General features: G+C 43.0%; 1 protein-coding gene across 1 annotated transcript; it reads right to left on the bottom strand.

Moving 5' to 3' along the window:
* Positions 1 to 11471: 11471 nt before the first annotated feature.
* Positions 11472 to 19700, bottom strand: GCM1 (glial cells missing transcription factor 1). The gene is made up of 5 exons (XM_059843400.1): positions 18677 to 19700; positions 16916 to 17168; positions 15866 to 15978; positions 14777 to 14905; positions 11472 to 12303 (listed from the first exon to the last, which is right to left on the bottom strand). The coding sequence occupies exons 1-5, from the start codon at positions 18776 to 18778 to the stop codon at positions 11701 to 11703; spliced, it is 1200 nt and encodes a 399-aa protein (XP_059699383.1). The 5' UTR covers positions 18779 to 19700; the 3' UTR covers positions 11472 to 11700.
* Between the last annotated feature and the right edge of the window lie 1781 nt (positions 19701 to 21481).

Here is a 21481-nt window from a genome sequence, read left to right as displayed (position 1 = left end):
CATCAAAGCTGCTATATATTTGTGAAATTTGGATTTCAGAAATTACTGTTACCTATGCTACTTAGTATTACTAACACCTGTAGAGAAATCAAAGATTTCCATTTAATTGTTGGTCAGTCTGGATTCAAGCTTTGTCCTTTATGCTAAGACTAGCAGCTTGCTTCTTAAAATGATTTGCCTAATTGTTTGCTTAAAAGGAACAGTTCACACCTTTGCCTTGCTCTAGTTCCTGAGTCCTTAAAATAACTGTTAGAGCCAGAAGTCCTATCTAAAACTGACTGAAACAAAGGACTGGGAAGAAAAACAGGACTCTTATCAAATGGACCTTCTGAGGAAGGTCCATTATAAAAGTGGCATTCTCTTTTAGCTAGAACGGCTTTCAGCTCTGGTCGTGTAGCCCATTTGAAAGGTGCACCGTGCTGGTGTGTACCTATCATTCAAGGCTGTAAAAGACAAGTGTTAACTTTACAGTGCACAGCAACTCCATGGAACACATGTTCAGAGTATGAATAGGAAAAAAATCATGGGACATGACTGCTTCTGAAGACAACATTCCTGCATCTTTGGGGATTGGCATCCTTCCTTGGCAACTGCAAGTTTTTTGGCATCTTTTGAAGATACTTGTCGGATGTTTATTAATTTAGCCTCAGAATGCTCTGTGAGGAGCAGCTGGATATGATGCAGAGGTAAGGAAACTAAGACTATTAAATCCTGCCAAATTAAATACTTCTTTAATGTGAAAGGCCAAGATGAGTAGACGTTTTTTCCACACATTTTATTTCTGAAGGAATGAATTTGCCCTTACGTACGAGCACCGTGACCCCTGTGTTTCCATACTAAATTTACACACTAAGTAAACCTCTTTTAATTCTACTCCCATGAGGGTAAGAGATTGCTGAAGTTGCTAAAACAAATCTGCCAGATTTAGTTTGCAAAGTTTTGGGGGTTTTTTTTGTATTTTTTTGCAAAGGAATTTACCAGCTTGATTTTTTCCTCTTTTAAATTTAATTTAATTCCCAAAGTAGTGCTGCCCCTGCAGGTTCTTGCAGATTAGTAGTAAGCAAGAGCTTTGGATGCAGTTTCCTGTGTTTCCTGGGTGGTGTGCACTGTTGCTGTTGTGCCATGAGGTGGTCTGCCACAGTGTGAAGCTTTCCTTTGTACTTCATAAACTAAGTATATTTATTTTCCCCTACAACTTAAAGTTTGAGAACATTCCAGGAAAAATAGAGGAAATGGACCAAGCAATCGGTACACATTACATTTAGCCTGGGAAGCCTTCATCTCCTGATGTTTCTGCACTAGGAAGACATTCACAATAACACAACTGAATGGGAAATAAACAGGAAGGCCAGTTCTTAGAAAGGATTTTAATTATCTGAATCACAGAATCATGGCTTCCAAATGGGATCTGAGGCAGCCAATATGAAAAGTTGTATGATGAAGGGTGATGCACTGAAAAGAAGTGCCGCTTAGAGAGTGTACATTCCCTAAGCAGGAGTCATCATTTTAGTCCCTGCCCTGCTCTAAACATTTCTGGTCAGTCAAAGTTTTCTGGGGCAAGGTTGGTGGCCCCAGCCAAGGTCAAGCAGACATGCTTTTGGGGGTTTTGGACATCCTGCTCTGCAGTATGTGCAAGTAATCTACTTGTTATAGAACAGCTTTAATAAGGAATAACAAATATCTCCCCAGAAACCCTGTAAAACTGGTAAACATGGATATAAATGAGGTGCCTCAGTGACAGCAGAGAGGTGAACCCCTGAGCTGAAGGTGTGTATCTCCACCAAAGTTTGATATTGCATCACCTGCTGTCTTTGGGGAGCAAAAAGGAGCAATCCTTTCTCATATTTTTAAGAGGATACTGTAGGGATTTCTTACTGCAAGGCAGTCAGCGTTCAGGCAGCACCTTTTTATCTACGCTGGATAGAGATTTGGTTTAGGTCTAGTATTTCACACTTCAGAGTTTATTAACCTGGGATGGCCAGTTAAGATATTTTATAGGGGCATTATGTTTTATTAGCTCTCAGTTGCATATTTCAAAGAAAAAATCCTACAAATATTTTTTTTTCTCCTTTTTCCCTAGAACCCATTTTCTGTTGCCTCCTGACTCAGTGTTCACACAAAGAACTAACTTTTGCTTTCAAGACAACTGGAGGAGCAGGCATCTGAGGGTTGAGGAATAGGATTCAGTGGCTTAGTGTAGAGTAAAATACACAAATGTCTTCATATAAAGGAAAACTGACAAATATGTATGAAAGTACTAATCAGTTACAACCAGTTATCATTAAGAGTATATATATATCAGGGGCTTCAGGGTTTTTTTACTAGCTGATTTATCCAAATGGGTATGGCCATCCCACACCGCACTGATTTTTATGGGGAGTACAGGGGATACCCAAGGAAAATATTGTTCCTATTATACAAACTTCAGGAAGACCTGTGAGGTTCAGAGTACTTATCACAACTTCTGTACTTTGAATCAATGCAAAGGTCTTCAATTTCTTTTAGACAATTTGGCATTTGCCTTAAATGACAAACATGAATATAGTGGGTTAGATCCGTTCTCCCTGTAAATTTAATCATAAAAATATTTAGAAAGAAAATACTGAGTACCCTTACACTTGCCTTGAGTACACATATTAGTAATTGACAGTGTCTAGACAGAGGGTGATCTGGCAAGGTCTGAGAAAAATAAACTTAGAGATATTAAAGTCAGCCACATTTCCCAATGGTAATAGAGGGGGAAGATTGTGGGGGGCTAACACAGTTGCCAGCAATTTTGTTTGAAACCTACTCCCTCTTTAAAATGTGTGCCTTTTTAAACATTTCCCATAACAGCTCACCAAAGTCTGTAGAACCTGAAAAACTACCACGAAAAGTAGTCTGATGATAAGATGAATATTTGCCTGGGTGTGTGCAACACAGTGAATCAAGTTTTTCTTCTTTCTTCTTGAAGGACTCAAGAGTTTTTTATGAAACCATAATCATATAGTGTATTGTCAGCATGTCATTACTAATGTCCCCAGGAATTTTTAAAAATAACAATGAAGCGCACTGTTATCAACTGGTGATCACTGAGCTTCAGCACAGCAGCATTCCTGATCATCTCATCCTAAAATTGCCGTTCAGCTTCTCTTCAAGCTTGAGGATGGTTTGCTACAGAAAATTGTAACCTAAACGAAGTTTAAATTTATGGCACCTGAACAGAGAAGAGGTGACCCCAGGTTTACAGTAAGCCTAAGTTAAAATTTTCCAAAAGACCCAACAGAACCAGCCACTCTGCCCCCAGCCTGTAGCTCTGCACGGGGTGGTTGTGACCCCAGTGCAGGACCCAGCACTTGGCCTTGTTGAGCCTCAGACAACTGGTCTTGGGCCATCAATTCAGCCTGTCCAGATGCCTCTGTAGAGCCTTTTATACAGTTCTCTAACAAAACTAATGTTAACCAGTCATTTTGTCATACCTGACAGATTCCACCAAAAGCTTTTGAACTTGCTGACCAATTTTGAAATAAATTTGACAGATGGACCAAAGATTCAGTTGCACCAAGTTCCTATGATGAAAGTAGGCAATGGGGGAAAAGAGACACATTTATGGTCTCTGCATGGGAAGAAAGCCTGTTATACAGCATCTATTTTCAGGTCTTATTTATATAATCACAAATGATCTTTATAATACTTTAATACAGTTCCATTACTAGAACCCAAAGAATTCACAAGGGAGAGTTTGGTAGAGGAAGCCAAACCCAGCTTCACAATTTCTGCTATGTAAGACCAAGATTTTAATCAAGCAGGTAAAATTTTGCATGGGCTTCTACAAGTGAAATTAAACTTCAAGAATAAGTGTGGAAAACCATAAATCGACTCTGTGCAATGACAGGAGAGAGGGAGAAGGCTGTCTGGAGTTCCGGACACCAGGCTTCCAGTATGAAGGAGTGGAACAGGTTTTGGGTTTCATTTCTCCGGGGCTGACTCTTGGCAGGTATCTGGGGCTTCTGGAAAGTTTTGTTCTTCTTGGTGGAGTGATTAAATACATTAAAGTGCAGGAGGGTCAGAGCAGGATTACAGACTGACCTGAAGTTTTCTTCAGGTCTTGGAGAAGAACAGCTATATGTTTTTTGAGAGGGTGTGGGTGGCCAAGAAAAACCCACTGACAAGATGGAAAGATCTACTTAGAAAAACTTTAAGCTTCTTTCTGAATAATGAGATTTTTTTTCTCTTACAAGAATAGGGCCCTCAAAAGACCAACTTTTTAAAAACACTGAAGCATTCCCTTGGGCATCTAGAAAGGACCTTCTGAGAAAGCATTAGTTTTACAGGAAAGAGCAAACCAGACCTTTTTCGTGGGGTCAGGCAAGATCTGCTGTGTGGAGAGTCTGCAACCTCACCAAGCTGCCGAGGCCACCCCAGCCCAGCTGCTGGGTGCCGTGGAGCAGCACTCTCCTCCTGCTGCCAGTGCTGGGAGCCAGTGCTGTGGCTCTGGGACACACTGCCATGCTGCAGGAAGGACACTGACATGCTTGTGAATGATCTCCTCGTGCAAATCGTTGTTATGGAGATTAGTTCCCTCTGGCTGGACACCAACCTTTCTTTCTCACCTTTGTCAGTACTGCTGTGCATAAAGGCATTAATGGTCACTGTTAACAGCGAATTTAACTAGTGAGGCAGACTCCTCTGGTCCCCAAGGAAGGGCTCCACAAGGCACTGGGAGGGAGCAGGGCTAATCTGTAAATAATTCATTATCTTTGAAGGAGCATTTTCTGGAAGTTCACAAGAGGAGGCTTGTCCATGACGAGAGTTTTAGTATTATTTCAATGAAGTACTCAGACTAAGTGCTTCAGTTAAGTTAGAGCAAGTCAAGTAACACCAGAAGCCCTGTTAAATTAGCTAGACAACTATTATTAACTATTAAGCTATAAAACAATGAAACCCCAGAACACACCTTGCTTGAACTGGAGGAAAAAATTTCCCTCTGCCCATTCCCAGTGGGGCATTGTGTGTTGTGCAAGAGGAAGAGAGGGGAGCAGAGTAACCTGCTGAGTGATGCTCCTCAGGTGAGCTTTGCGTGTTTCACTGCTTTGATCTGTCACTCGCCATAATGCTGGTGGTGTGATGGTGGTCTGTGCTGGTAACCCTGCACTCTGCAGGAATCCCCCATCAGCAGGGGCTGCCATACCTGCTCTGCTGGCTGAGGATGTCCACTGCTTCCCTGCCTTGGAGTCCCAAGCAGTAACTCATCTGTGCAAAGAGGAACAGGTTTTGGGTTTCATTTCTCCGGGGCTGACTCTTGGCAAGTATCTGGGGCTTCTGGAAAGTTTTGTCCTTCTTGGTGGAGTGATTAAATACATTAAAGTGCAGGAGAGTCAGAGCAGGATTACAGACTGACCTGAAGTTTTCTTCTGTGCATACAGAGACCAATGTGTATCATTGACTCCTGTAGAGTAAACTGGCAAGACACCATCCATTTACTTTTTATTTTAACTCACTTTGGACAAGGTCTGTTTGTTTATCCAGTATTCACCCATCCTAAGACCAGACATTCATTCTTTTTTCTCTTGCTCTCCTCCTACCCCTGGATTTTCCTCTGAGTACAGGAGTCAGTGAGTCTCTAGTCATGCCACGTGTACCCCTTGTCCTACCATCTCCAGCCTCTCAGGCAGGGAATCCCACTCCTCTCTGTGGGGAATCAGGGAAGTCTATCGGCAATGAACATGAACCAGCCGTTCTCCACCCTGAAATGTGCTGCTGCTTTTGCTGTCAGCTCGGAGGGCCCTGCCCCCAGGGATCCTGCTGTGCCCACAGCCACTGCTGGTCTGCGCTGAAGATCACGGTTGTTACCTCCTGTCCTTGCTGTGACTTGAGCAGAGAAAATCTGGATGTTTGGCAAACAGCTTTTCATGACACTTAATGTTTATAGCATCCACAGATATTAGGTTGGTCACAGCTGTTCTTGTGGCAGTCATTACTCATTGCTGTAGGTGCCAGAGTCCAGTGTAAGGCTGCCACCTCCTGCAGGTGCCAGAGGAAAGGCTGTAAACATGAGGTCAGCAGCATGTCCTTGTGCCTCCACTGCTCACCTGGTGTTTGGGGCAGAAGGCCCCACCAACTGGTCCATGCCATGTCCTGGCAGGGACATTCTGCTGGGGGTGAAGGAGTGAGGGACCTGATTCTGCCACAGGAAATTGCTATCTCCACTAGAAGCAAAAAGGAGGTGGATGCCCCGTTGCCATGTGGCTTTGACCTTTGCTTAACAGTTTCCACCAGTCACAGAAAGCACTGAGCAAAGAGGACACTCTTGTGCTGTGGTTTGAATTCTCTATGCTGTCTGTCTTCAGAAGAACAAACAGATGGGGCAGCCCTTGGAAACAAAATACTTAAGCCACATCACTGATGACACAATTGCCAAAAGATGTGAAGTTTAAATCTTGACACAACTGATTTGTCAAAATGAAAAACACTCATCTGGGACATGCCCCCCAAGGCAGATCTGCTTCCTCACTTACTAACTGGAAACAGCAGAAATGATCTCAGAGTGAAAGGCTGGCCAAAGACCTTCCTTGCTTGTCTTGTCCCTCAAGAGATTATCTGTGCTGTACAGATCATCTCACATTGCTCACAGAAATCAAATGATCCAACAAGGAGAGCAAAGCATGCTTGTGGCAACCACATTGCTGCTGCTGCTGTCTTCAGGGCCACAAAGTCTGCCCCAGGGTGTCTTTCATACGCCATATTTCAGATACTTTCTGGATATGCCACACTCCACATGGATAATTCAAACAGAAACTCTGGAGACTGCAGCTCTCTGGTATGAGAAGAGCTATGGCTGATCCCAAGTGTTACCAGAATCACAAAATAGCAGAGGTTTCGGTCCACCTCACTGTCCACTTAACAGTCCCATACTTGATCAGCTTGTTTCTGAGGATGTTTTTGAAGACTGTGCTGAAAGGCAGGCTAACGACAGGATAAAAAATATCCACTGCTTTCTCCTCATCCACCAAGCCAGTCCTGTCACTGTAGACTTTTCTGAGGTTGGTTAAGCTCAATTTCCCTTTCATAAATCCAGGCTGACGGGCTATAATCACTTGTTAATCTTCTGTGTGTTTGGAAAGTTATTAAGAGGATTTCTTTCATTACCTTTGCACATTTCAGGGTGTAGCTGGGCAGTGTGTAGTTTCCCAGATGCTCCTTCTTGTTCTCCTTGAAGACAAAAGTTACATTGCTTTCTTCCAGTCTTCAGACCCTCCCAATCACCATGACTTTTTAATGATTATTGAGAGTGACCTCACAATAACACCTGCCAGCTTCCTCTGTGCTCATGGGTGCAACCCATCAGGGCCCATGGACTTATATATGTTGGGTTTGTTTAAGTGTTCCCTAACCTGCTTCCCCTGCATTGATGGTGAGTCCTCCTGGTTCAGGAGATGAAGAATGTTGGGGAAGTTCACCTTGTGAATGACAAAAACCCCTCAGTGCCTGGAGACTGCAGCAGCTCAGGGAGGAAGAGGATTTACATGGCATGGGGACCCAGGAGAGGCAGAGGAGGATGGGAAAATGATGCAGTTCATTTAAAAAGAAAAATTAAGGAAGTCAGCTTGGGTGAGGGTAAAATAGATGCAATCAGTAATCAAAGCAGAGCATGAATAGCAATTGGAATTGCACATCTAAACACCTGAAGCAGTTGAACCTGACTCATGCAATCTATGCTGACTGATCCTGATCCATTACAGTGTCTTTTCCCAGTCATATCCCTGCTGAGATCCACCAGATGGGTGACTTCTACATATTGCTTGCAATGAAGTAAAACATTGACTCCTTGACCATGGTTATTAAAAAGCCCCAAATTACTACCCTGAGGGAAAGCAGAGCAAAATTGCCAGGAATACCAGACACAGAGATTATTAAATATCCCAAAGACCGCAAGGAAAGAAAAGCTCTCTACAATGAATGGAGATGTATCTCCTAAAGCTTCCTCAGTGGGAGGTTTTTCTACCACCAGAAATTTGACAACCTTGTTTCATTTAAAAATATAGAGTATGCATTTAGGACCATATTGTAGAAAATAGTAATTTCCCCTTTGCTGTGACTGATACAAAAACATTACCCTTTCCTAATCTGATGTTTTCAGGATAAATGCACTAATAAATTCAGGTGTGCAGTTGCTGCCTTGTTCTATTTAGGTGGTTCCTTATCATTATATGTCTATTTCACCTTTAAATGCTGCAGGAGTCAAAATTCTCCAAACATCAAAGTTAGGTTTCTGTAAGATACAGCCTGGCTAATGTAGGATTCTGAGGAACATTGTAATGCTCTGAGGGCCTCAAAAGAGCCCTTATATATAAAAATCTTGCTTCAGCGCAAGCACGGAGATTGCACCCAAAGAAATAGCCCTTAGATACTTAGGCCAATGCTTTCAGAGCTAAGACCTCAGGAATGCAGTGTAGATCATCCATGCCATGTATGGGGATTTGTGTTAGCTTTGGCAGTAGCTACAGCCATCAGAAACAGCAATAAGCCAGAAAAAATAATTTTGCCTTTGTAATCATCCATATCCTGACCTCCTTGCATCTCTGCTGTCTTTCTAATGCTTTGCTGCACCTGGGCATAGCAGAAAACCATTTTCTGCAGGAGACAGCAAGGTCACAGGGTTACCTATGGGTGGATCCTCACAGATCAACTGGCGATTCTGCATTAAGTTAATCTGAATAACCTGAGTGTTCATTATATTTTCTTAAATATAGGATCAGAGGATCATGCCTCCAGTACCCTTTCACTTCTGATTCTCTCTTCTACTATGCTCCCATGAGACTTCACCTAGAATGGAGTGCTGCTTCCAGGTCTAGGGCTCCCAACACAAGAAAGATGGACCTGTTGGAATGAGTCCATAGGAGGCCACTAAGTTGATCACAGGGCTGGAACCCCTTTTCTATGAAGACAAGCTCAGAGAGCTGAGGCTGTTCAGCCTGGAGGAGAGGAAGCTCTGGGATGACATTATAGCACCTTTCAGTACCTAGAGTGGGCCTGGATGAGCCTCGAAGTAATCTGCTCTAGTGGAAGGTGTCCTGGCCTATGGCAGTGGGGTTTGGAGCTAAATGACCTTTAAGGTGTCTTCCCACACAAACCATTCTATGATTTGACTATTCTTATCACTGCCCAGCTGGGCAAAGTACCTTAGAACTGGTAAAAGAGGCTTAAAGCAATGATATATATATGTTTCTTTTCACATATCCCAAATTGAAAAATTAATTTAAATCCCCTTTGAAAATTAATTTTTGTGAAGGTCAGAGATGGGATTGGTATCTTTGTAAACAGAAATAAATTTGGTGCTATATTGACCCACCGTGCTGAATGTACCTGAAGTGGAGGGAGTTGCTGGCAGCACAGAAGTTGCTTCAAGAGCTTGGAAATGACGCTGGCAGATTATAAATCTGGAAAGACTTACTGTGTCTAACCTTAGAAAAATCAAAAAGGCTTAGTTCCTCCTTTTTAAAAATTAATAACCTGTCCTCTTTGAGCCTGAAATGTGTTTCTGTTGGAAAGAGGCTAGGCATGACAAACACTGCATGAATGCTGCATGAATTTTAGGTCCCCTCAAACTGCAGGACAGTCCTGCCTATGCAGGATTACAATCATGGAAGCTGCAAGAAGGCATGGCTTTTCTCTGGCAGGGAGCTACTCAGGGGAGCTGAGATCACTGGAATAGGTTTCATTTTGGAAACCTTTTGATTCAGACTCAAAGACAAGCCAACAAAAAGGCTCTTCTTTCTCAGGCAGGGAGAAAGGTTGGTAGTAATTATCTTTTAGGGAGGTTTGGTTGTAATAGACCTTTAGGAAGCCTGTGAAACTTATTAACTGGATTCTACTCATCTTAAAAGACTTGAAGAAATGGTTGATTTGCAGGAAAGAAAATCAGATGAGTGAAAAAATGCTAACAGCTGGGATTAGAACAGAGAAGCCATGGAAGAGGATTGGTTATCAAAACCCCTTTGCTGGAAGTTTCTAAAAATAGAGGAAGTGGTTGGTGAGTGTAAGGGGAACTGACAGAACTTTGGTTTGGAAACAAGGAGCCTCCCAGCCACGCATCTGAATGGCACTACTGCTGAGAGGTGATGCTGGCAGCATTGCAGTGGAGAGGCGAGGAATTCAGAGGAGAGATGAGACAGAGCCAGATGGCTGTGGCAGGGGTCATGCCCTGTGCAGTCCCTCACCTCTGTGACTGGATTGAGGAATCCCAGCAATGGGACACCAGCCCTGGCAGCCTTGCCTGTCCCCAATCCTGCAGTTCACCTCCTGAAGCACAAGTGTTCATGGCTCCTATTAATTTCTCTTTTTGTGTCTTAGAGGTTGTTATAAATGTTGATCAAAGTTTCCTTCTTTGAGTTAATGATCTGAAAAATCATAAAACATGCCATGTTTGGAATTAGTGTGGGAGTAACTCAATGACTAAAAAAAAAAAAGTTTGGTGAGTTGACCTTCATGTATAATAGTACACTGTTATTTTGTGATCTACATTTAGATCTTTTTCCACTTAAATTGCTGCGCATTTATTTCACAAATTCCAATAAACATTTTGAAACACTCTATAAATACAATTCATTCTTGTCTTGTAAATGTCTCTGAACTACACCCGTCACCAGGAGAGTGGTTACCCTAGCAACTAATATAAAAACTAGGGGCGGAAAAAAAAAAGCTAAGACTGAACCTATCTGATGAACACGTTATACATCCCATTCTGAGTTATTGTGAAGTTTTTATTGCCACTTGTTTTGTAATACTACCCTCCTAGACAATGTGGCTCCATATGTCGTAGATGACATCCCTCAGCTCTTTCTTGCAGAGGTGGCAGCAGGGCTGTGTGTCAGTGCCTGCCTCTGCAGGGGAGGTTGGTGGTCCCTGAAACCCAGTCCAGAGAGCAGCAAAGGCCAGTCATGCAGCAAAGCCATGCAGATGTCAGTTATGGGAAAACAAAGAGATGATGTATGGAACGATGCTGAAGGGATCTTTACAGTCTGCAATGAAAGAAATTAAAAGTGCCTGGAAAAAGCAGCAAGGCACCTTGAATATATACATACATGAAACTGGGTCCAGCCCGGCAGACAAGGACTTAGGGCAGTTGGTGTATTGGACATGATCTGGCAATGTGCATATGCAGCTCAGAAGCCCAAATGTATCCTGGGCTGCATCAAATATGGCCACAGGTGGAAGAGGAGGATTCTCCTCATCTACTCCATTCTCATGAGATCCCATATGAAGTCCTGTGTCCAGCTCTATATAACACGTGTCCAAGGCTGGTACAGTGCAGGCACTTAGGTCTGAAGAGGGACTGCCTGAAGAAGCTGGAAGAGTGCAGTAGGTTGCACATGACAGTTGTGGTCCTTGAGATCATCCATCCACGCCTTCCACATCCCACAGGCTTGAACAAGCTGTGTATCGAGGAGGGTTGAAATGCTACCAAACCAGAATGGTAGTGAGGCAGTCTGTAAGAGGAGCTGATAGCTTTTATTAGATCCATGAAACAGTGGCTGGAAATAAGACCGTTAAATAAAAAGGAACAAAGACAAGACTTCAGGTATGAAAGCGCCTTCTGGGGCCTGCAAGAGGAGCTAAAGTGAGACCTGTTGTGGTAGCACTTTCATGTCTGTGTTGCCACAGGGGTGGAGAACTAGACCCATTGCCAGAGGAGGGGCGAGCAGGGAAGTTTGAATCCAGTCACTGTAACAGGTTCAGGTTAAAAAACACATCGTTGTTGCAGTACTTGAGACAGACTTGGTGCCCTCCCCCACCCCTGTCTCCTTGGCTTCCCCTTGGAGGCAGCGAGAGCTGTGTGTGAGGCTGTGCCCCACTGGCCATGGGGCAGGGCCCTCCCTGAGGCGCGGCCTGGGGCGGCACACAGAGGCAGGCGTCTCTGTAGGCCAGCGGGGATTGCTTCCCACAGGATCCATCTCCCAAAGGGCCTGTGTCGGACCTGAAGGGGTCATGGCCACCCTCTGCCATGGGCAGGACGTGCTGGGTGCTGAGGTGGGTGCACTGCTGGGGAGAAGGGGCTGTGCTGGGCAGGGCAGGGACACTGCGCAGCCTCTCGGCTCTGGGGGTCCCCCTGAGGGACAGGCTTCGGCTCCAGGTGGGTGCCTCTCTGGAGGCCCCGTCCTCCCCAGCTGTCCTCAGGTATGGAAGATGTCCAGAGCAGCTGCTCAGCATTGGCTTCTGGGAGCTTTTGCTTAAAAGCATGCCCCTTAAAATAGCAGGTGGCATGTGAACATCCCGGATGGGAAGAAGCAAAGGCTCCTGTGTCGGCACTGCACCTGTCAGAGACTTGGGAAAGCAAGGCATGGGTTAGTAAAACAAGGTGTGGCGTAGCCCCTCTCCTCTGTGAGCTGCTTACAAAGCCACTCTACTAACACGATGGTTGGGTTTGATGGCTTTAGGTGTCTCTTCCAACCTTGACCATTCTGTGGTTCTGTGAACAGAGGTAACAAAGCAGATGGCATAGCAGAGCCTCCCCCACCATAGGGGGGGTGCCCATGGGCTGTGGGGTCAAACTGAACAGCTCCCAGCTCTTGGCTCTGCGTTTGTTTCACCAGTTTTGGCCCAAAGCCTGTTTAACACTGAAAGAGTTGTTTAGACCTTGCATTCACAGCCCTTAGCGTCCACTGCCAGAATATACTAAAGAAGGGCCTAAAAATTAAATTATGCTAATACATTTGACACCACAGATTTTTTTTTTATGGAGATTGGAAAAGCTAAATATGATTTTTTTAATGCTGATTGCTTTGAAGGGATCTTTTCACTACAAAAATATTCTTCTTCAGCTTTACTAGAGTCTATTTCATACTAATAAATTTTCCTATCTTTACATTTTTTTTACCCCACAAACAGAAATTTCATTCAGGTAGGGATCAGCACACAAGAATTATTCTTCTGAGTCTTCTGTTCTGGATATTTCACAACTTCTTTAATTGCTCCAATTATTGGATTATAATTATGCAAACTTTAATTTCTTTCAGAGCGCTCATTTCTAATGAGTGCTTGCAGGTCTTTCTTCTTTATAATTCTGCTTTTTCATCAATTTAATTATAGTGATTTTGCAGACTGCTGGAGCAGCAAAGCGCCTTTCAGTTGTTCTCCACTCACCATGAGAAAAAATTCCAACAATCTGGTGTAGGACCCAGCCCATCTTCAGCTACAGACCTGCCATAGATGCCATAGAGAGACCATCCTATAAATCTCTTGCTCTGTTTTGGGCTCATACCTTTTTCTGAAGTTCTCCTCCCTGATTTCTTGTAAACACATTAAAACTGAATCTTTTCAGAATACATTTTCCAGACTGGACACATTAAAACTGAATCTTTTCAGAATATATTTTTGCAGATTGAGCGACACAAGTTCTATGTGACAAATCGGACTCCTGAGTTAGTTGTACCATAGCTAGTTTGGCAAAACACGAATATGATGGGGTATTCCCATGGAAAGCCATGAACTGGAAGACCAATGAGGATAAGTGGTCTGACTGTACGGAGTCAGAACAGCCGAAAAGCAGGCTCTACTATTATACATTTGTGACATATTTAGTCTGTTTCTAATCACACACAATTGAAAGTGAAAGCCTCAGGAAGACATTTTAGGAAGGGAAAGATGCAGGCGTGTCTACAGGAAACTTGACCTAAGCAAGTAGGCTGACCAGTAGGCTCAGTTATAAAAGAAAGAAAGCCACCGTGGCTCAGTCATATTTCCTAGGTTTAAACTATTTCAGTGTTCATGGAGACAGAACTAAATCAGTGGTAGAATAGCATTGTTGCTGTATTTGTTAGACAATTAGACAGATCAGCTGTTTTTTCTTATTCTTTTGTTCCCAGGAACTTGTGTCAAGAGGTTCTGGTTTTTAGTGTCCTCCTGAGTATTTCCAGTAGAAATAGCTGCAGCTTCTAAATTCACATTCTATTCAAATGGGTTAACTTCCTTTGTGCACATTTTCTCTGCTTCTTGGGTTCCCAGATCCCCTTGCTTCTCCATGTCCACTCAAGAAATCTGTCCCTACCCAGAGCAAATCATCCCTTCTGTCTCTGGCTGAAAGGGCATGGATTACTATCTCTAATACCAGGTTGGGGGAATGCACCACCCCTAACATATCAAAAGACAAACTACATGTGAATACTGGTGATGACAACTGAGTTTAACACAGCCTTTGCAATGAAAGTCACTGGGATTCCCTTCATCAGTCATGCGGCAGTCACAAGGATCTCTGGAGATACTTTCACAAGTGTTTCCACACCCATCAGAGCAGACGTTTGAACATCAATGCTTCACAAAGTCCTTCAAAGCGCTCTTCTGCCTTCAAACCAGGCAAACCAGGTACACCTTCCCCTTCTTTGCCAAAACTCAAGGGGAACAAGCAGAGGTGGAGCATGCCTTCACCTTTCTCGGAAATGCCAAGAAATAGGACAAGAGGCAACGGGCAGAAACTTATGCACAGGAGGTTCCACATGAATGGTGGTGAAACTTAGCCTGCCCTACAGCCCTGCTTTGTTTATCAGCATAGATGCAATCTCCTGCTGCCACCAGGTGCAAATTTCCTCTGGAGAGGAGGTGCTGGCAGTGGATGACACCGCTAAGGAGAGAGAGCAGGATGCTCAGGACTGCCCTGGTCCTTCTTGGCCTGATCATGGGCATGCAGAATGTGGAGATGTAAAGCCTGCTCCCACCCAGACCCAAAGCCCAGATAGCCTCCACCATGCCTTGAACCACAGATCGCTTGACCAAAACTTCATCTACCAATAGCAAGAGTTACCTCAATCTCCTGGATTCTTTTTAGTCTTAGAGAAGATGGAGAAAACGCTGTCTTTGCTTTTTGGATTGATCTTCTTGCTTCTGCTTCTAATTTTGTTTCTGGACGTGGGTGGTCGTGAGCTCCTTTGGACTTTAGAAAGTAATTATGGTATAGTAAAGGTAGAAGCAACCTTGTTAATAATCTTAAGGGAATAGAATTTATACAAAATCACATATTATGGCCTAATTTAATTCTTTGTATTTAATAGGATTTAGTTACTGTGAGCTCAAATAGTAAGCATATCCCATATGAAGTGGGATGGGGTAGAAACCCTTTGAAATAATAAAATCAGTGCACCACATTTATTTGTAGAAGACAGTCCCCCCAACAGAGCCCCAGCTGAAGCCAGGGGTCTTCTGCAGCTTGGCTACAGTGTCCCTGCAGTCACTTCAGTTCTTCTTACAGTTTAGACATATTTATCTGAACATTAATTTCTATAAGCTTCCACAGAGAATTAATTTTATTTAGCCTGCACATAAGTGAAAGAGTGGAAAGCAGGAAAGAGGTAATGTTACTAAACCAGGACTACAGGTTCCAGAAGTAGTGCCCATGATTTAAACACTTGCATACACAGTGTTCCAGATATAAGTTACAAATAATACATAGATGGTATTTTCCATAGACAGTCCCTTGGGTACAACCATTTCCTCTTCCAAGATTCCCTCATGATTACGTGTAGTGCCTTGGAGAAGACATAATATGGTATTTCTGAGGATTTGTTTGTTCCTATGTACCTGAGGCAAAACACTTCAAAATCAACAAGTTTTCACAGAAGCCTATATAAAAAATGCACTGTGCTGTTAAATCATAGTAGCATAGGCTAATTTAGGCTGGAAGGGCCCTCTAGCTCAACCTCCTGCAAAGGCAGGACCAGCTTCAGAGTTAGATCAGGTTGCTTAGGACCTTGTGAAAATTTTTTCTCCTTACAGTCATTTGACCTTGTCATATTCAATAACCCCTATTTGTTGGGGAAAAAAAAATTGCGAAATAAAACTTAAAATACCAGTCCTTAAAATTAACTTGCATAATGTTAAGTAATTTTATACCAACCTGGAAAAATATGAATTGGCCTTCATGCCTCCAGAAGTTGGTAACTGGATAACCACCATGGCCTCGGCAGGAAAGGAGCCGCAGTGGTCCATTGCAGTTTGGACAGCATTTTCCTGGAGCAAGGGTAGAGGGAAACATTTTCTATACAACACCAGTTAGATGAATCCCATGTGATTCAATGGTTCATTGGTGGCAGATTGCCACTTCTGGTTTGGTGCTTAGAAATTACACTGAGAAAAACTATGTGAAAAACTTCCAAACATGAGCAAAAATCAATATAAATAAACTGATCATTGCCTTTATTCTGTCCGTTATTAAATATAACCTTCAAAAATTATTTCTATTACAATGTTATTACAATTTTATCATATATTATCATGGTCAGTTTTATTTTTTCTCTTGTCAGTGTTTGGAATGTCATATGTGTTTTTAGAGAACATTGTTCTGGCCTCAGTGAGCACCTGAGTAATACCTTTCTTTAGCTAAAATGTACATCAGATCCAGAAATCAGTATGTGCTGGCTCTACTGAGCAATCACAATTGTTTGGAATGGTCTTGTTAAAAATGTGTGTGCAGATCATGTTCTCTGTTTGCATTGTCTGGCTCCAGTGACGCAACTGTGGGGCCTATTTTCCAGTCATCACAGTTTATGAGCAACTTCTTTCCTGCAATACTTCCCTCCTGAGTTACTCTTGGGCCAGTGCAATAATGAAGTCAACACTCTGGTGGGCAAGAACAGCAGGGCAGTACAGGAACTGCCTGCACTGCACAGCTTTCTCAGTACCCTCACTCATGGGCCTGAGAAGGCTGGGAACCAATCCCTAACCAGCAGAAACAGAGATCAAAAAATGATTAGATAAAAAAGGAAAATAAACAAGCAGATGACTACGCCCCAACAATAACAAGTGTAAAATGCAGTGTTCCAAATGAAGAATTCCATTGGAATATAAGGAATGGCAGAAGGAAGGCTGGGTATCCTATACTTGGATTTCTGCTATGTTGTGTTCACTTATGAACTGCCATACAATGAATAGCTATGTTTGTACTCACGCTGTTGTTTTTGCCTGGCTTTATCACATATGGCTGGTCTTAGGTAGATCTTCCTCCCATCCAAGGTAGAGCAGTTGTTATCACAAACCACCACCCCAAGGCAGGACTTTTTTAAGATGCGAGAGTTGTGGTTGTTGGTGTTTCTCATTGCCCAGCTGCTGTGGTGCCTCTGAGCGTTTTTATCCTCTGAGCTATAGATATGTTTTACATAGGAATCTGGCCATTCTTGAAACCAGTCTGTCTGGCTCACATGCTGTGGAAAAAGCAAAGCAAGCAACATTTTAGGCTGGGGAAGAGAAAAGCTTGTCTGGGAGCTGAGCAGAGTTGGTCCTCTGCTGGGTTTCCTGTAGCCTAGGTTACTCCAGCACCCCAGCAGGTGATGCTGGTTGTCAGGAGGGAGAAGTGGAGAAAAAGCAGGAAAAACACAGATCTTTGTGGCTCCCCGCAGGCCCCAGAGCATCGGGAAGGCCTGGCCAGGGGCTTGTTCTCATTCACCCAACCAACCAACCAGAATAAAAAACACAAAAAACCACCTCTAAACAAACACCATGCCTCAAGGATAACAGAGTAAGGAGCAATAAAAATGAAACTGGGAAAAAAACTCCAAAGACCCAAATCAAATGTGATGTGATGTGATCAAAGACCATTACAAATGTGATGTGATGTACACATCACATCAGTGTACATCAGTGGGTACAGTCAATACAGTAAAATGCAGTAAACTGTGAAGCATCTACCTTACCTGATTATGATTTTGAGAGAAAAGTTATTGTAAGGGATACAAAAGCTTAGTAGAAATTTCCTTTAAATTGCTACTCCCAGAACTGAGAGCCATGATAGCAGTAAGAACATCAACCAAGAAGAGAAAAATTCCCATGCTCCCCTGGTAACCACTGGATAGTGTAGGGAAGGGTGTCCATGACACCTCCAGACTGAAGTGCAGGTGAAGGTGACCTTGGGCTGAAGGACAGGGAAGGGGACATCATGGAACAAGGAGGCTTTGAGCAAACAGCACTGTTATAGTAGGGAGGAGGCTGGGATCCAGGAAGAAGGCAGGGCTGGGAGCTGAAAGGCAGAACTGGATGCTGAAGCACTGCAGCAGGAGAAATCTGGCAGAAATATGCAGAGCTGAGGGACAGGGAGGTGACATTGGTGTGCATGGTGTGTGGGCTTTCAGTGGAGAGCATGGTTGAAACTTTTAGCTTAGAGAAATAGAAAAGGACAGAGGGAGGGGAAGATCACTCTTGTGTGTCCCAGCAAACCTCTGCAAACATGAAGCAAGGTTTCCCTAGGTGCACGTGAAAAGACTTGCCTCTATGTGGGAAGACAGCTCTGGAGCTGGAGCCCAATCTTCAACGAGGCTGAATACCCACAGTAGCAAGGCAGTGGTGAGTGCTGTGCTCCCTTCTCAAAAAACACTACCCAGGGCAAAAAGCAAGTCCTGGACAGCTCTAATTAAGTGCCCACAGCAGGAGGCACCTCTTTTTCCTCTGCTTTCTCTGCACCTAATCCACCCGTGAAAACTAATGCCTTTGCAGCGTTGCTATATTTCATCCATCAACAGGTCTTCCAATAATACATTTAAGGAGAAGCGCATGGAAATGTCAATATTTTCTCAATATTTTCTAGCAAAACTCCCCCATACCTCAAGGTGACAATGAGAATAAAGGCAATGAGTCATAGATGACTGAGAAAGCATTTAAGATCAGTGGTGGAGATGACTGGTAGAACTAAATAAATTTCTACAACAGAGGCACATACCTGAGGAAGTTTGATGTCATTGATATCCCAGCTCATCATTTCTCCATGTTGGGAAGCAGAGTCCTCCTGCTCCATAACAGAATCATCTGCACCTTTCAGCATTTTTGAATTCCTTCCCAAAGTTAGCAAGAAAGTTGCTCCTGGCTGCTTTTGAAGTTGCCTGGCTGTCAGCAGTCTCAAGGAGTTTACAACCAGGAAGCTGTTTCCTGAAGCTAAATGATAGAGAGGCTGCTCATTAAAGATAAAAATCAGTGTTCTTCTGCCAGAAAAACTTGTTCCATTAAAAGTTTTGCAAGCCAGCAAGGCAGTGGAAAATATAGCTTAGAGATAGCCTGTGATGTTACAGAGACATCATTAGCAGCAAGCAAATCGTGCTTGTGGCATCTGGTTTGCTTTGCTCAATCTCCTCTCGTGCCAGGTTTCTAGCCATGTAACTCTGCTCACAGGCTCTTCATACATCTGATCCAACACTGGCTCTGTATTCCCAGAGCCAACCTGACTGAACTGATCTGACTGAACAGCTCAGCAGCTGTTGAGGGGTCTTTGAATCGCTCCTTACCTATTAGATATTTCTCACTCTGCATGTGGCAAAGGAGGCAAGAGAGGGGTCTGCTCCACCACTTCAGAAGAAATGGTGCTCTACCATTTCAAATATTGCTGGTATCTCTGAGAGCTTACCAGTTGCACCAAGGAAGTATAGAAAAGGTGTTTGGGCTATCTGCATTTTCCTATTTCAATGGCAGACTGAAAAAAAACCCCACCAAGGTATGTTTGTTAAAACCAACATTTTTTCCCTGACATTTTTTAAAGTATGTGGCTGCCCTACTCTGAATTTCAGTACCAGCCAAGCTTAATAAAATATTGTGTTGGTTTTGTCTGGGGTAGAGCTAATTTTCTTCACAGCGGCTGATATAGGGTGGGTTTGGATTTGTTCTGAACACAGGGTTGATAATGTAGAGATGTTTTTGAGTTTGATCCTCAGGGATCCCATGCATGAAAAACTTTGTTGCCTTTGCTAAGGAGAGAAAAGGTGAATCAGTTTTCTTTCTGGAGGCTGGGAAGTTTCCGTGCTTTCAGGAAGGTCACTATAGTTATGCCAATTAAGGATTTATTAAAGACTACTGAGTGGTGAGAGAAGTAAAGTCTACCTGATAGTCTAGTACATAGGCTTTCAAAAGCATCATGTAGTTCATTATTATTTCTGGCTCTGCATATATGTATGGCCCTCAGAAAGTGATTTAGCCTCCACACCCTTAGTTTACTTATTTATAAAATACCTGTGATCTTATTTTCTCGTGTTATATTATCACCTCTAAAGGAAGACTCTGTGGATTTTTGCAGAGCACTTGAGATGTTTGGCTGTGTGGTTCTCTGGCAGCATAGTCAGAGCACCATTGCCCCATGTTGTGATTCAAATTGTGGGGGGAAAAGAAGCAAAACATCCTCCATGGAAACAAACTGCAAGAGGGGGCCTGGTAGTCAGCACCAGACTCAGGGATCTGAACTGAGGGCACTGTACTGGGAGGGCAACCAACAGGTTCAAATGAGATGTTAGTACAGAGGAGAAGGGAACACAGTAAATCAGAAATAAAAACCTCTGTAAGAAACATTAGGTCTCCGTGTATTTTCCTACTGTGCTACAATGAAAGTGGAGATAGTAAGGTCAGGACAAACAAATGATGAGCTGCATTAGAAAACTGAGTTGAATTTGCTAAACAAATCACCCTTGACTACTGTGTGCTCTAAAACATGAATTGATTTGTTACACAATTCAAAATTATACTCTCATTGCTTTTAAAATTACTTTTCTAAATGAGATGGCTTGGAAATTGATTTTTAATTTTCTTCATTAGAGAAAATGGAATATTTCTTCTTTATACTGTATTAATAGGGCTAAAACAATAATGAAATACTACCTTAAAGATTAACAAAAGACAGATAATTTCATCATAATGCACATAAAAAATGAAGTTCAAGAGAATCATACATATTTAACTTACTTGCAGGCAAAGTCTTCCACTACTTATTTCTCTAGACTCTTGTGCTACAGCATTACTACTATTGTTGCTGTGATATGTCATGGAAGTTGAACACTGGGCAAGACAAAGTCAAAAACATAGGAAAGAAATAATATTTGAAGATCTGTTATTTAATTCTTATTTCTATATACATCTGAGATAGGGTACAATACATTTAGAAAGAAATTTAAGCCATATATTTTATGACTTAACTAGCAAGGATTTGGAAAATTTCCTCTATTTTCCCTACAAGTACTTGGTGTTGACCACTTAGGAAAAAGGATTATGAATTTTTAAAATAAATTATGTATATGACCAATTCTCACGAGCCTATAGGTTAAATTAATTCAATATCATCTGCGAAGAACAGTCTGGCAGACCATAAGCACAGATTGATTTCAGCAGCTCTTCAGCAACCGTCTACAACAAGTGACTGAGGACTGGAAAAGGCCTGGAGCTGTAAAAGGCTTCTCACACTCAGGCTCCTGCTCTGGAGAGGGCTGTGCAAACCCGGCAGAGCAGCACCTGAGGAAAGCAGCTGTCCCTGCAGGGGCTGCCCACTGCTGTCCAGCTGCCAGGCTCTGCCGCAGGGCGCTGGCTGGCAGCAGGAACACGTGGATGTCACCTGTCACAGGGCAGTCTCCAGGTCAGGCTCCTTTCTTGCATCATTTCACTGGCACACAAAGAGGGTTCTTTAGTCAGTGCTTCCACCAGTCTCCCTTTTGCTCTTTGGTGTCATCTTTCAGTGATGACAACCTTTAAGTGACGTCAGGTGCAGTCAGTGGAG

This window comes from Haemorhous mexicanus, chromosome 3, assembly GCF_027477595.1.
Source record: "Haemorhous mexicanus isolate bHaeMex1 chromosome 3, bHaeMex1.pri, whole genome shotgun sequence".
Taxonomy (NCBI): domain Eukaryota; kingdom Metazoa; phylum Chordata; class Aves; order Passeriformes; family Fringillidae; genus Haemorhous; species Haemorhous mexicanus.
This window is presented reverse-complemented; position numbering and strand designations above follow the sequence as displayed.